Source organism: Oratosquilla oratoria, unplaced genomic scaffold, assembly GCF_046742065.1.
Source record: "Oratosquilla oratoria isolate Oo_2021 unplaced genomic scaffold, ASM4674206v1 SCAFFOLD332, whole genome shotgun sequence".
Lineage (NCBI taxonomy): Eukaryota > Metazoa > Arthropoda > Malacostraca > Stomatopoda > Squillidae > Oratosquilla > Oratosquilla oratoria.
The window spans coordinates 66,783-82,302 of record NW_027467682.1 but is presented as its reverse complement, the minus strand read 5'-3'; the positions used below and the strand labels follow the sequence as shown (position 1 = coordinate 82,302).

The window sequence follows — 15,520 nt, the reverse complement described above, 5'->3', positions numbered from 1 at the left end:
CCACGCACGTGATCCACATGCATGCGACAGAGAACTCACATTCAGCAAGACTCCCCTCATGCTGACTTCGCTTTCCCAGAACAAGCATCTTACCACAGCAACCTACCGCAGCACTAATTCAGACAAACAAGATATCGCCACACGAAGATGCCTAACGTCACCAGAGAAACCCATTAAAACCCCTTTATTATACCTGCCCCTGTTATAACACCCATAAGCTAACATATATATACCATACCCAGCAACCATACGACTAACCCCCACACATAAAACTAACCCCAATGCTTAAGAATAGCGAAACTAACACCTTTACTTACGACAACCCACTAATCCCCTATATTATGTAAACGTTTTGTAACCAAAAGAGGAGAGCTGAGCAGGTCAAGAGCCTGCCAGCCAAGTATGCCCGAGGTCAAGGCCCGGCACTTACTGTATTTTGCCCAGAGGGCCCATATATACTTTGTTAAATCCAATACCAGATCACCTTGTTATAAATAAATTGAAGAAACTCCGGTTTTGGAGTTTATCTCGGCCACATTAAGCCCACCTTATGTAATCACAACAATCATCGGTGTTACAAACAGCGGGTCATCATAAATGGCGAAAAATTCGAATGGGGGGGGTTCTAGTGGGGTCCCCCAGGGCTCGCTTTGGGTCCCTTATTGTTCATTATGTACATAAACGACTTGGGTAATGGGATTAATAGTGATGTTAGTAAGTTTGCGGACGACACTAAAATAGGACACCAAATTAGGTCAGAAGACGACGCCGAGATTCTGCAGGACGATCTTAACAAAATGTTCACATGGTCGGTGAAATGGCAAATGAACTTCAATATCTCAAATTGCAGTGTGTTAAACGTAGGACTATACAACCCCGAAAATAGAAAGAGCATATAAAACACGTTTTAGAGAAAACCGAGTGCAAAAGAGACTCAGGAGTTCTAGTGAGTCCTAACCTTAAATCCCGGAAACAGTGAATTAGCTCCAGGAATAAAGCAAACAGAGTATTAGGTTTTGGTCTCCTGACCTTAAATCGAGGAAACAGTGCATTGGCGGCAGGAACAGAGCTAACAGTGCTTTCATTGCTAGAACGGTTAAAAATAAAAGTGCAGAAGTAATTATCAAGTTCTATATGGCGTTAGTTAGACCCATCCTTGACAATGCAGTAGAGTTTTGGTCTCCGTCATATAAAATGGGTATTAGTTCACTAGAATCAGTACAGAGGAGAATGAACAAAATGATACATCGGTTCAGTAATTTACCTTAACAAGACAGTCTTAGGCTCCTTACACTCTCTGGAAAGACGTAGAGTGCAGAGTGATCTAATAGAGGTGTTCAAGTGGATCAAAGGCTTTAACAAGGGTGACGCAGACAAGGTCATCATATTAAGACAACAGAGAAGGACTCGCAGTAATAGATTTAAATTGGACAATTTTGAATTTAAGAAGGAAATAGGCAAGGACTGGTTTACCAATAGAGTGGTCAACGATTAGGATAGACTTGGTAACCATGTAGTGGGCGCTGAAACTATCGGTGGTTTTAAGAAAAGGTTAGATGATTTTATGGATGGGGATGATAGATGGTAATGGACATGGAACTATCTAGTGTAGGCCCTGTGGTCTCTTACAATCGCCTTCATTATTATATTCTTATGTTCTTATCTTTTGAATAATCTTGCTTTTTTCAAAATTTGACTATGGTCTCTTGTTTATGTTTCATGTCAAACCTTCAAGTTCTTTTTGTCTATTTTTCATATACCTTTTCCTAACCAAAATATCATTCCAGCGTAAAAAGTCCCATTTTTCACAGTCTTCCTCACGTATCTCATCGCTCTTCTTCTTCTTCTTCTTCCACCACCTTTAGGTGTGATGACCACACTGCTGCAGTTTATTTCAGTCTGAGAAGAATGAGACTTTCAACGACATTTTTCATCATGTCCTCATCCATGTAACGAAATGCCACTAGTATATTTTTTTTAACAACTTATTACTCCCTCATGTTATTATCTTTTATGACTGTCGACAGATTATGCCTGATTCAAATTCTGAAATAATTTCCATTCTTTGTCTTTGCTATTATCTCCAATTTTTTTCTCGTTGGTCTTTGGTTACTTTGACCACATTCCAAGATTTTACATTTCTTTATATGAAAATTCATCTTCCACTCCTGGTTATATATTCCTTTTGACCAAGCTTGAAAAAATGATATTGTGATGTTCTAAAAGATTAGGCGTGCAAGAGCGTCTACTCCAAAATCCGTGCTGGCTGTCATTTATTAGACAATTGTTATCTAATTGATATTCTGCAGCATCTCTTACAATTATTTCCGAAAAATTTTCATATGATCGAGGCCAGAGGGAGTTGATGTAGAAGGGGACGGGAGAGGAAGAGGCAGTAGGAATGGCGCCGAGAAGGATATAAGACTGCTCACGCAGAGTGAGAACACACTTGCTCTCCCACCTCAACCAATCTTACAACCACCACCACAGCAACAACGTAAAGAGTTCACACCACCACCAAAGACGAGAATGGCTCATTTGACCTTCTTCCTTATCCTAGCCGCATGCCTGGCTCTCCCTGCCCTCAGCCAAGTCACTTTCTCCAAGTCTTGGGTACCACAGGGCAAGCGCGCCAACCCTCCTTCTGGAATGGCAGCAACCCTCGAAGTGCCTGACTCCTGCCGAGAAGCCAAGTTCGCCGTGCTCACCGAAGTGTCCAACGCTCTCATGGTATGTGCTCTCTCCCGAAACTCGCTCTCCTTCACCATTCCCAGGTAGCTAACCCGTCGCTGAGACCTACTCGATCAGCGGGTCAATGTTTTTTATATCACCCGAGAACTTAGATTGCACACCTTAAGATCTAGTGGAACGTCATCCATAGGTGTTGAAGAACGTGTACCGTATAAGGTCCACCACGGAAATAGATGGAACTTTGTGATTTGTACAGATTCTTTAATGAATGCCCTCCCCCCACCCCTACCCACACATGGGATCTCGTTCGATCTCGTGGAAATAGGCTTTTTTATTTTGTATGTCTCATCCATGCCCCCAATTATGCCAAGTTTTCTTCGTGCCCTCGATATCACCATGCCGTTCGTAATTCTTAGGCTATGAACCCAAACATGCATTGCTTTGCTCCCTATAGCCAGTTAGCTCCCCCTCTATTATTATATTCCTTATCCTCTGTAGACACCATCGCACTTCGTAATGAATTCCTCGGCCATAATATCCCGCCCAGTTATGTGCTGATTTTGTCCTATCAGTGTCCTTCGACATACAGTTTCCGCCAGAACGCCGCCTATCAGTGTCCTTTGCCAGAGTCTTAGACATTTTACTTTTCTTATAGAAGCAATGGAAGGGGAAAAGAAGCAGTCTGTACTGCAACAATTACTGCTGTATTATATTGCTCAGTGTGCCGAGCAAACTTCTCCGCCCGTTGCTGGAATGGGTTTGCTCTCGTCTGCGATAGCTCCATAGACCTGATCAAACTGAATTTACACCTAGTAAGTCAATAACTAATTGGATTCTAGCACTTCATATTCTTATGGAGCGCTAATGTGAAATTGAATAGGGACTGCTTATAACTTGGGTTAATCTCGAGAGGGCGTTTGTATCGTGATATACTCTGGGATCTGCGGATGTGTGGAAATCTTAAAAGGATTATTGAACTGATGTCTGAATTATTCTTTGGGGAGAAAAGTGCTGTAAAGTGTGGAGGAGACGTGTCCGTCTTCTTTCCTGTAAATTGGCAACACTAAGGTCATCGTCCCTGTCTTCACAGACGATGATATGCTTCCTGCGGAGTCAATGGAAGTCCTGACTGAAGTCATGGAGTCACTCATAGATCAAGATCAAGGTCAAGGCATTTGGGGGCTCACTAGATGATACAGTTCATTCTGTCCATGGATGTGGCGAGGGCACTGAGGTCTTGGATAACTTCGCATGGCTTTCTAGTGCAGCGTGAAATAATGATGGGTCAAGTCAGGAAGTACTTCGATGGATTGCCATGGCTCATGGTATTGAGGACTCGTTCAACCAGAGTATATATGGAGTCGTTGAAACTTATGTAGGAGGATTAAGATCCGAATCTTCCAGTTGCTTGTGATCTCTGTCTAGCTATACGGTTGTGAGACATGGACACTGAATGCTGACTTGAAGAGATGTCTCAACGTCTTAGGTACCAAGTGTCTTCGGAGAATTATGGGGGTATTGCTGGTATGACATATCAAACCAGCAACATTCTCGTGACAATCAGCCAAGGTCTATTACCAGCATAAATTGTAAAGGTCAACTCCAGTCAAATAGGCATGTGCCACGCTTAGCTGGTGATGATCTCACTCATAAGTTTAATCCAAAAGACATTTCTCAGTGGAGGAAGCGGAAGGGACGCCCACAAAACTTATGGATGGACCAAGTGGACCTAACTTACCAAGAGCTGTTTGGAATGGGAAGGGCGACTACATGGGGGTTTGCGCGTGGAAACTGCGAAAAATGGCATCAACGGCGGACATTCCCCATTCTGGTAACATGCCTAGACTGAGTCTCACAGTACACTCTCTTGTTTAATACAATATCATTCCAGCATTCTCCGAGGGCACATGGTACCAATGACATCGACGGAATAGAGTTGTGAAGCATTCTTTTGTGATCGGAGACTAATTTCCTTTCAAATAGAAAGGCTGATCACTCTTAGCTTGTACTCTCCTCCCTTTCTGTTACCCTCCTTTGAGATTGCGTTTACCATACCTTTTCATGCTTTTTTTTTTCCTTGTCGTTCTGTGATGGGTGACATAACATTCCTACTGCATTCCCCTGCATATCACAAAAGGCAACTAAGTGGGCGGACTCGGGACCTCCTCTTTTCGTGTTTTTCTCTCAGATAGTCTGGGCAGAAAATATGATCTGACTCAGCCATTCCCCTCATATAGGAGACGAACACATTTACATGTAGCTATGGTATGGCATTGTCTACCGGATGGAGCTCCAAGCTGCTTAGCAGGGAGTGTGTATTTGACTTCTTTGCCAGGTGACACAGTTGTTATTGGATGGCAATAGACCGTAACGTCTTTCCATTTTTTTCAGACCCTCATCGAGGAAGTTTCTCAGGAAGCACTTGACGAAAACCTGCCCGCCCTCAGGCTCAAGAACGCTTTCGTTTCCAGGTAGGTTGCTCTCGTCAGTGATATCGCCGGTCACCTTTTTTTATCTTTACCCCTCTGTACAGCCTCCTTTTCCTCTCTCCTTTTTCTTATCATTAATGCTCACACCATTCCCTTCGAATTTCATCCTACCCTGCTGTTCTTTCCACCGTACCTCGTCAGGAAGACCTCTAACTATATTGCTGTCTTTTTTTTTTAAATACTTCCATTGGTAGAACTAACTTTTGTGTCTTCAAAAGCCACCATAGAAAACCTTGTATATACAATTCCTTCCCGTGAGCATGACCAGCTTTCTTGTTAATGAACTCGCTCCAACAATGCCAAACTATGAAACATGTGTATCTTTTTGTAAGAACAATGGATTATTTCAAATGTTGGAAACTCAAACAAATATTCTTTTACTTCTACATGCATCTCTCTAGATATTTCTTTCTCTCACACAGAAAACGACGAATGGCTTAAAGAACTAAGCCCTCATCACGGACGGGTCTCACCGCTAATTCAGCATCTGCCAAAGATTGTCATTCTACTTGGAACGATGTGCAGACAAGGACATCCGCCATGGAATACTTGAACATTTCTTAAAAAAATATTCATGTAGTAGTTATTGATGAAGTATGTGCGAGTTATATTGATACGTTATTTGATAGATCTGATACTTTTTTTAGTCATTAAAGACTGTAAAAGCACATGTGGTCAATTATTATTCACATAACTTTTACTAGTGTCTTGCAGAACATGTAACGGGACAAATTTTACGCAATATCCAGAGAAGGTAAATGATTCATAGAAAATACCTGAAATAAGTTCTTTCGCTATCAACCCCCCTCTCTCACACACACACATGCGCGCGCACACACACACTTATAGAACATGGGGTTCCGATCTCTGGGAAGTGATATGTTAAAACAGTGTATTGTACATGAAAAAAAAAAAATGGAAAGCAGTAAAACAGATAACTATAAATGGGATGGTATGTGAAACCAAAGTCTTATATTGAAAATATGACAATTAAGAACAAGACGACAATGAATTTGTTATTGAGAACGAATAGGAACAAGAATATGATTACAGAAAATCTATAAATGAACTAGATAATGGAGATCAACCAAAGACAAAAATGTCAACTGTGAACGACATAATAGAGTAGTGGAGGATATGCTAAAGGAAAACAAAATGAAAAGACTAAAAAATAATTAATTTTTCCACTGTTATAATAGAGGACTTGAAAAGTAAATTTAATGAGATGACATCTCGAAGGGATTGTATAAAAGATTATATGTGGAATTAAAGGATGATTTTGACAAATTAAAAAAGAGAAAATTAAGGTGAGGGGAAATGAAGATCATTTCAAACAAACCAAAGAAGGACAGAAAGTCTATCGAAACAAACACCTTTAGAAAACGGAGTCTTTATTAGTACGACATTTCGCTTCTTACAGCTTTTCAAGTACATGTAACAAACGAATGTCCTAGTCGTACGATTGTACAGGGCGGCTGGTTAAAGACACTCGGATAGAAAAAATTTAAAGTAAGTTTATCAAAGCACTGACAGACGTGCACATACTTACAAGGCGAGAACAAAACTGATGCCACGCCAACCTTGCGTTGGCGGGAAAACCATGCACGAATCGCATTGCGATTACAAAAATTCTCACAAAAATATACAATAATAAATATATATGTTAATAAATAAACAAAAATGGAAATATGTACATAAAACACAAGAAATGTCACCATTACACGATAAAGGTTCCGTACTCACATAATATTTATTTCGATAGACGTGTCAGCAGCTGCCACTTTCATACAAGGGCAGAAAGGTTGTCAAAATTACAAAAAGAGGAACGAGACCAATTGCAAAAAATTATGGAACAAGAAGAAAATGAATATGCGGAGGTAACAAGGGTACTTGAGAGTAGGAAAATGTTAAGAAAAATAGTATACAAACGAAAATAAATCATAGTGGTAGGATGGGAGGAGGGTCGTTTACCAGTAAGAAAAAATACGCAAAAAAAGAAAGAAAAAAGTCAAAGGAACAGTACAAGTAATAATTGTCAACATTGAAGAGATACATGAAGAAACAAGTATTCAGGGTGGGCAACTATGTACAAGGATGTGAAAGACCAATGAAAGTAAAATCTAAATCGCAAAACAAGGTGAATGAATGATCAAATAATACATTGAATCTAGCAAGTATTGGCAGGTTCAATAATGTTCAGGTAAGGAGGGGGCAACGGAGGAAGAGAGAGAGAAAAAAAAACTGACAGAAGGAGAAAAACAAAACAAAACAAAAACGAAGAACGGCCAGGAGAAGGCAGAGTTGTAAAGAAAATCATTATGATAATTAGAAATAGCTGTTACAAATAACGACGGACTGATATCAGCAAAGTCGGAAATAAAGTAATATCTAAAGGAGAGAGGAAAAGAACATAATGTGCTTAGCCGAAACGAAAATCAATGGACATACCGATGCTGAGGTGGGTAGGGGAAAGTATAACATATGGGGGATGGACAGGTGAAGAAAATGGGAAGATGTGTGACGACAGCAGTGAAAAGAAGCATCAAGGTGGGAGAAGTGGAAATAGGAGAAGGAATGGCCGAGATAATGAACATAAAGGTCACAACTGAAGGAGTAGACAAAGACATCGCAGTAGAATATATCCCTCCAAAAAACGCGAGCATGGGATGAAGCAGAATATTTTTTTTTCAAACACAGCTCAACAAATAGTGAGTGACTTCCTTTGTAGAGAGGGAATATTGAAGGAATATAAGACAGGTAGACCTGAAGAATCTTGGCACAACATACTGTTGAACATCGCAATGAATCTTATTGACCCAGTGGGTGAAGGAACTAACAAGATATTGAAGCCAAGACTCATTTGGAAGACTATATATATATATATATATATATATATATATATATATATATATATATATTATATATATATATATATATATATATATATATTAACTAAGGAACCAGAGGTGATTAAAACTTCGAATCACCGGTGCCCGATAGGTAAGAGTAACTGTGTTGTCCTTGAATGTACGGTGGGAGTAAGACAAAAACATACATACATATACCAAGGCTTTTTCCCCCTTACAAGGGAGGTAGCCAAAAAGGAAAAGGCATAAAATCATTCCCACCCATTCCATCCCTGAATACACTCCACACCCCTCCACCCTCCCTCTCATCTTAGCACCTCCTGGAAGACAAAAACATAGAAAGGAATATGCGGACAGTGAAGATGCAACTATGCAAAGAATAACTGCTCAGCAAAAGAAAAAAAAATACTTTGAAGAAGTAGATCGGAGGGATCTGAAAGAAACTAAAATATTTGCTAAAGATAAGCGGAAGAGAAGATTAAAATGAATAAATACAAAAGAGCCAGAAATAAACATACAAAAAGAAGAAAATGTAAATGACCTTTGAGAAGACTCGTAGTTGAGAAATGTAAGGATCAACCCAAGCTGTTCTTCAGATATGTGAATAGTAAGCTAAGGTATAGGAAAAGAATATGCGCATTGAAATTCAAAAGGCAGTGTATGAAGAAGCAAGAACTCAGGTTGAAATAATGAATGAAAGCATCCAATCAATATCTAATAAGGAAGAGAAGTTTGAGGGAGAAAAGGGTGAGGCTTTCAACAACATTGCAAGTACATGAAGTGTTTCAATTGCTCGAGGTATTAGATGTAAGTAAAGCGGACCAGATGGGATCTCAGCTTAGGTATTGAAAGTGTAAAGAACAATTAGTAAATAAATTACATCAACTGGTTGTATGGTCTCTGGAATAGGGGAAGGTGGTGTCGAATAGAAATATGCAAATATGGTACGAATATTAAAAAAAAAGGAAACGGAGGCATTATTAAATTATAGACAAGTGTCTTTGACTAGTACGATAGCCAAATTGTATGAAAAAAGATATATGAACGTAATACTCGGAAGAGAAGGGAATCTTGGTTGGCAATCAATTTTTATTTAGAAAAGAAAAGTCACCTTGCTTAGTTTATATTCGAGGGAGGTTGATGTGCTGCATGAGATAGAGGAATGGGTACATTTTGTATACCTGGATTTGGATGACGCTAAGGACAAAGTTCCGAACTAAATACTGATATGGAAATTAGAAAAATCGGAAGCATTAAAAGGATTACATTGGGATAGTGAAATATTTTTAAGTAATAGATATATGAGAACGGTAAAAAAAACGAGAAATCGGACTGAAAAAAAGACAAATGGGGCGGTTCTGGCACCTATAATGTTCCTACTGTTTATGAATGACGTGATGAATGGAAAAAGTAGTTATGGAAACTTATTTGCAAATGATGCCATGATCATAAAGAAAATAAAAAATCATTGGAAGATACATAAAAAATTAATAAACAAAACTGCCCCGACAGTTGGCAACCAACAATTTTGAAGAAAATTAAAATTTTATTACTATATCATTAAAACTAATTATCAGAAAATCTATCACGACCGGAGATGTACCAATAGAATAGAAATAGCAAATGTTGCTCGCATAAAAAAAAAAGAATAAAAAAAAAAAAAAAAATTATAAATAAATAAAGATAGTGATAAGAAGCTACAGAAGTATGGACCAACAAATCTAACCTCGATCATATGAACATTTTTCGGAAATAATTGTAAGACATGCTGCAGAATACCAATTAAAACACAATTGTCTAATAACAGCCAGCACGGCTTTAGGAGTAGACGCTCTTGCACGTTTAATCTTCTAGAACATCACAATATCATTATTTCAAGCTTGGTCAAAAGGAATATGTAGCCAGGAGTGGAAGATGAATTTTTATGTAAAGAAATGTAAAATCTTGGAATGTGGTCAAAGTAACCAAAGACCAACTAGAAGATAAATTTGAGATAAATCAATATCAAAGACAAAGAATGGAAATTATTTCAGAACTTGAATCAGGCATGATCTGTCGACAGTCATAAAAGATAATAACATGAAGGACTAATAAGTTGCTAAAGAATATACTAGTGGCATTTCGTTACATGGATAAAGACATGATGAAAAATGTCGTTGAAAGTCTCATTCTTCTCAGACTGAAATAAACTACAGCAGTGTGGTCATCACACCTAAAGGTGGTAGAAGAAGAAGAAGAAGAAGACAAAGAAGAAGAAGAAGAAGCAGAAGGAGAAGAAGAAGAAGAGGAAGAAGAAGAAGAAGAAGAAGAAGAAGAAGAAGAAGAAGAAGAAGAAGAGGAAGAAGAAGAAGAGGAAGAAGAAGAAGAAGAAGAAGAAGAAGAAGAAGAAGAAGAAGAAGAAGAAGAAGAAGAAGAAGAAGAAGAAGAAGAAGAAGAAGAAGAAGAAGAAGAAGAAGAAGAACAACAACAACAACAACAAAGAGCAGCAAACACAACGATCTGGAGCCTAAACGATGAGATACGTGAGGAAGACTGAGAAAAATGGGACTTCCTACGCTGGAATGATATTTTGGTTAGGAAAAGGTATATGAAAAATAGACAGACAGGACTTGAAAGTTTGACATGAAACATAAACAAGAGACCATGGTAAAATTTTGAAAAAAGCAAGGTTGTTTGAAATACAAGAACATAAGAATATAATAATGAAGGCGATTGTTAGAGACCACAGGGCCTATACTAGATAGTTCCATGACCATTACCATCTGTCATCCCCACCGATAGTTTCAGCGCCCACTACATGGTTACCAAGTCTATCCCAATCGTTGACCACTCTGTTGGTAGACCAGTCCTTGCCTATTTCCTTCTTGAATCTAAATTTGTCCAATTTAAAGCCATTACTGCGACTCCTTCTCTGTTGTCTTAATGAGATAACCTTGTTTTCGTCATCCTTGTTAAACCCTTTGATCCACTTGAACACCTCTATTACATCACTCTGCACTCTACGTCTTTCAAAGAGAGTGTAAGTTAAGGAGCTTAAGCCTGTCCCATGTATCATTTTGGCCATTCTCCTCTGTACTGATTCTAGTGAATTGATACCCATTCTATATGGTGGAGACCAAAACTCTACTGCATTGTTAAGGATGGGTCTAACTAATGGCAAATAGAATTTGATAATTACTTCTGCACTTTTATTTGTAACCGTCCTAGCAATGAAACCAATGCTCTGTTAGCTCTATTCCTGGCGCTAATGCAATGTTTCTGGTCAAGTGATCAAAACTCTACCACATTGGGTCTTGCTAACGCCAGATAGATTTTGATAATTACTTGTGCACTTTTATTGTTAACCGTCCTAGCAATTATACCAATGGTCAGTTAGCTCTATTCCTGGCACTAATGCACTGTTTCCTGGATTTATGGTCAGGACTCAATAGAACTCCCAAGTTTCTCTTGCATTCAGTTTTCTGTAAAAAAAAAAAAAAAAAATCTAAGCTATGCCTGTTTTCTGGGCTGTGAAAACCTACGCTTAACACGCTGTACTTTGATATATTGAAATCCATTTGCATTTTACCGACCATGTGAACAATTTGTTAAGATCCTTCTGCAGCATCTCGGCGTCTTCTCCTGACCTAATTTGGCGTCCTATATTAATGTCGTCTGCAAACTTACTAACATCACTATTAACACCATTGTCCAAGTGGTTTATATACATAATGAACAACAAAGGACCCAAAACCGAGCTTTGGGGAACTCCACTAGAAACACCCCCCTCACCCCAGTTAGATTTTACGCTGTTTATGGTGGCCCGCTGTTTTCTGTTACTGATCCAAGCTCTAATCCATTCAAATACTTTTCCTCCTATGCCATGGGCTTTGACTTTATTTAATAGTCTCTGGTGGGGTATCTTGTCGAACGCTTTGCTAAAGTCAAGGTAAATAACATCGTAACATTAGGCTGCGTTTCCACCGAGCGAGTCCAGGCCGATTCTCGCCAAATGTTGTTAATTTGAATGGCTAGAAGGAGACTTTACTTGCAGCATTCTAGGCTTCCCTAAGAACACTTCAACAATCTGTCTGACATTCGTAAAGGTTTAGCTCCTTTCATTTCGCCATTCAGTTTCTCAGTATATGACGCGAAGGCAATTTGACTTCTGAAAATTGAAAAAAAAAAACGAAAGATTGCAACCGACGTCGTTTCTGCTTAAACGAACTCACGACGGCTGAGGAGAATCAGCCGAGACTCGCTCGGTGGAAACGCAGCCTTAGTGCAAAAAGAGAGAAGGTTAGTTACACATGACTTACCCTTGGAGAACCCATGCTGCGAGTCACGAATCAAATTATGTCTCTTGATGTGATCTCTGATTCTATTAGCTATCATTGATTCAAGGATGTTGCCTATAACCGACGTCAAACTGATTGGCCTGTAGTTGCATACAGACGATTTATCCCCCTTTTTGAAAACAGGAACAACGTTTATCTGCCCCCCAAGCAATAGGCTTAAAACCAGTGTCTACTGACCTACTAAATAATTCCGTTAACTGGTCGCAGATTTCAAATTCACACTTTTTAAACACTCGTGGAATTTTTTCATCTGCACCCGGGGATTTTGTAGCTTTAAGTGTATCAATCTACTTGACTCTTCTACCTTACTAATCCTGATGTTAGTTAGTCTACTTCCTACATCCCCACTGAAAATCGGGTCGCAGTCAGCTACCATATCTAACCTCATCATGAGAAAACATTTGTTAAACGCCTCGCTCATTTTTACCTCCGAATCTATCATGACAGCTTCGTCGTTTTTAATTGGGCCCATTCTTTCCTTATTTAGGTAATATAGCTTATGTACTGTGTCTTAATGCATTGCTTCTGACCCGGGCAGTGGGCAGGAAACAGAGATGAGGGGGAAACAATGGGTGGTGGATGTGGGTATTGTTTTAACGTTTTTTGGCATGTGTGGATGTTCTGTCATGTGGTGTAGTGGGTGAGCTATGTTTGTGGAAACTGAGACAAGTGTTTGTGTGCCTCTCATGTCAATGTGACCCTTGACTTTGCGAACTTTCTTTTCATGGTATAGATGGTCTGTAGGTGCTGTATTTGTGCAGACTGTAATTATCTTTAGGGTTTTACTTTGTATAGACTGCAGGGTGTTGTGGTATGTCTCAGTGATGTTAGGAGGCCATGTGGGGTTTGCATAATCTAACACTGAACTATATTGTTTGTATACTGTAATGGTACTTTCTTTGTTTTGTTCAAATTTTGTACCTGCAAGTGATTTAAGCGCGTTGGGTCTAGGTGTGCATTTTGACTTTATGTTTGTGATATGTTGTTTGAATGATATAGATGTATCTTATGTTACGCCGAGAATCTTGAGTGAGTGTGTGTGTGGTATGAGGGTGTTGTTGATAAAGAGACGTGGTATGTATTTGTGTTCTACTGTCCAAATGGTGAGTAGTGTGGCTGTGGATTTGGTCAGTGCTATTTTGAGTTTATTTGTAATGAACGAGGTGTTGAGCGCATCGAGGTATGGTTGTACTATTTATGTGGCCATGTCTGCTTTACGATGTGTGCATGTAATTGTTATGTCGTCTGCGTAAGAAGAGATTTCTGGGGTGTCAGGTGTAGGTATATCCCGCATGTATAGATTCAAATATTTACATTAGTATAGTTTTTATTTATTATTTTATTATTATTATGATTTTTTCGCATCCGACCTAGATATGGACCAAAAGGTCTCCTGTCGTCATGCTCCGCCTTTGTAATCCTTTGTAAAAGTCATGGGGGAAAGGACGAAGCCCTGAGGTACTCCGCTCCTAAAATTTCTGGTGTGCGATCATTGGCCATTATATGACACATAGATATTTCTCCCTGCCTAATAATTGGCCAGTCATAATTTGGTATTATTGTGCTTGTCTGTGCCGTATATATTGTTTGTGAGATTGTGTCTGAGGACTGAATCAAATTTTGCACCAATGTTTAATTTTATAAGAAATGTTCATTCACCGTGTTTTGTGATTCAGATTTTACTTTCATTGGTCTTTCACCTCCTTGTACATAGTTGCCCACCCTGAATACTTATATTTCTTCATGTATCTCCCCCATGTTAACAATCATTGTTTGTATTGTTTCCTGTGATTTTTTTTTCTTTTATTTCTCGTACTTTTCTTACTGGTAAACGTCCCTCTTCCCATCCTACCACTGTGATACATTTTCGTTTGTATACTATATTTCTGAACTTTTCCCTACTCTCTAGTATTCTTATCACTACCTTCTCACATCTTCCTTTTCTTCATATTGTTGTTCCATAATTTTTCGCAATTGGTCTCATTCCTCTTATTGTAATTTTGAGAACCTATCTGCCCTTGTATGAAAGTGGCAGTTGCTGAAAAGTCTTTCGAGATAAACACCATGTGATGACGGAGCCTTTATGGTACGATTACGACGTTCACTTGTTACATTTGCTTGAAAAGTTGTGACAGCAACCGAAACGCCGCGCCGTGCTAATAAACATTCCATGCTCACAATGGTGTTTCTTTCGATGCACTTTCTGCCCTTGTATGATTTGTTTGAAATTATCTTCATTTCCCTCCACCTTAACTTTCTCTTCTAATTTGTCATAATCATTCTTTAATTCCACAAATACTCTTTTATACGATTCCTTCGGGATTGTCATTTCATTAAATCTATTTTTCAAATCGTCTATAGACTATTGTAACCGTTTGAAAATTACTTATTTTTTTTAGTATTTTCAATTCGTTTTAGTCTTTAGCATATTCTCGATTATGTCGTTCATAGTTGCCATTTTTGTCTTTGGTTGATCTCAGTTATTTAGTTCATTTATAGATTATCTGTAATCACAATCTTATTCCTATTCGTTCTCAATAACAAATATTTTAACATATTAATTACCAGAGATCGGAACCCCGTGTTCTCCAACAACTCTATTCATCGCTCGGAACTAGGCAATTTCGCTGAACATATAGAGCTAGGTCGAATGTCTTCTCCCTCCAACTGCCAACTGTAATTACAGTCTTGTTCCTATTCATTCTCAATAACAAATTCATCAGTGTCTTATTCTTCATATGTCATATTTTCAAAATAAGACTTTGGTTTCACTTACCATCCAGTTTATAGTTATCTATTTTATTGCTTTCCATTATTTCATATACAATACAATGTTTTAACATATCACTTACCAGAGATCGCTACCTCATGTTCTCCTACAATTCCGTTTATCGCTCGGAACTAAGTAATTTTGCTAAACATATAGAGCTAGGTCGAACGTCTTCTCCCTCCAACCACCAACACACAACTGTGTGTGTGTGTGTGTGTGTGTGTGTGTGTGTGTGTGTGTGTGTGTGTGTGTGTGTGTGTGTGTGAGTGTGTGTGTGTGTGTGTTGTGTGTGTGTGTGTGTGTGTGTGTGTGTGTGTGTGTGTGTGTGTGTGTGTGTGTGTGTGTGTGTGTGGTTGTGTGTGTGTG

General features: G+C 38.8%; 1 protein-coding gene across 1 annotated transcript; it reads left to right on the top strand.

Annotated features, from left to right (window-relative positions):
• Positions 1-2,461: 2,461 nt before the first annotated feature.
• On the top strand, positions 2,462-5,887 carry LOC143023094 (uncharacterized). The gene is made up of 3 exons (XM_076181574.1): positions 2,462-2,730; positions 5,083-5,162; positions 5,603-5,887. Exons 1-3 carry the CDS (start codon positions 2,530-2,532, stop codon positions 5,619-5,621), a joined length of 300 nt encoding a protein of 99 aa, XP_076037689.1. The 5' UTR covers positions 2,462-2,529; the 3' UTR covers positions 5,622-5,887.
• Positions 5,888-15,520: the final 9,633 nt, after the last annotated feature.

What these genes read in the sequence shown, in the direction of transcription:
- LOC143023094 (XM_076181574.1), top strand. Translation starts at nt 2,530, where the DNA reads ATGGCTCATTTGACCTTCTTCCTTATCCTAGCCGCATGCCTGGCTCTC. An exon ending in AAGTGTCCAACGCTCTCATG is followed by an intron (nt 2,731 to 5,082) that starts GTATGTGCTCTC and finishes CATTTTTTTCAG; the next exon opens with ACCCTCATCGAGGAAGTTTC.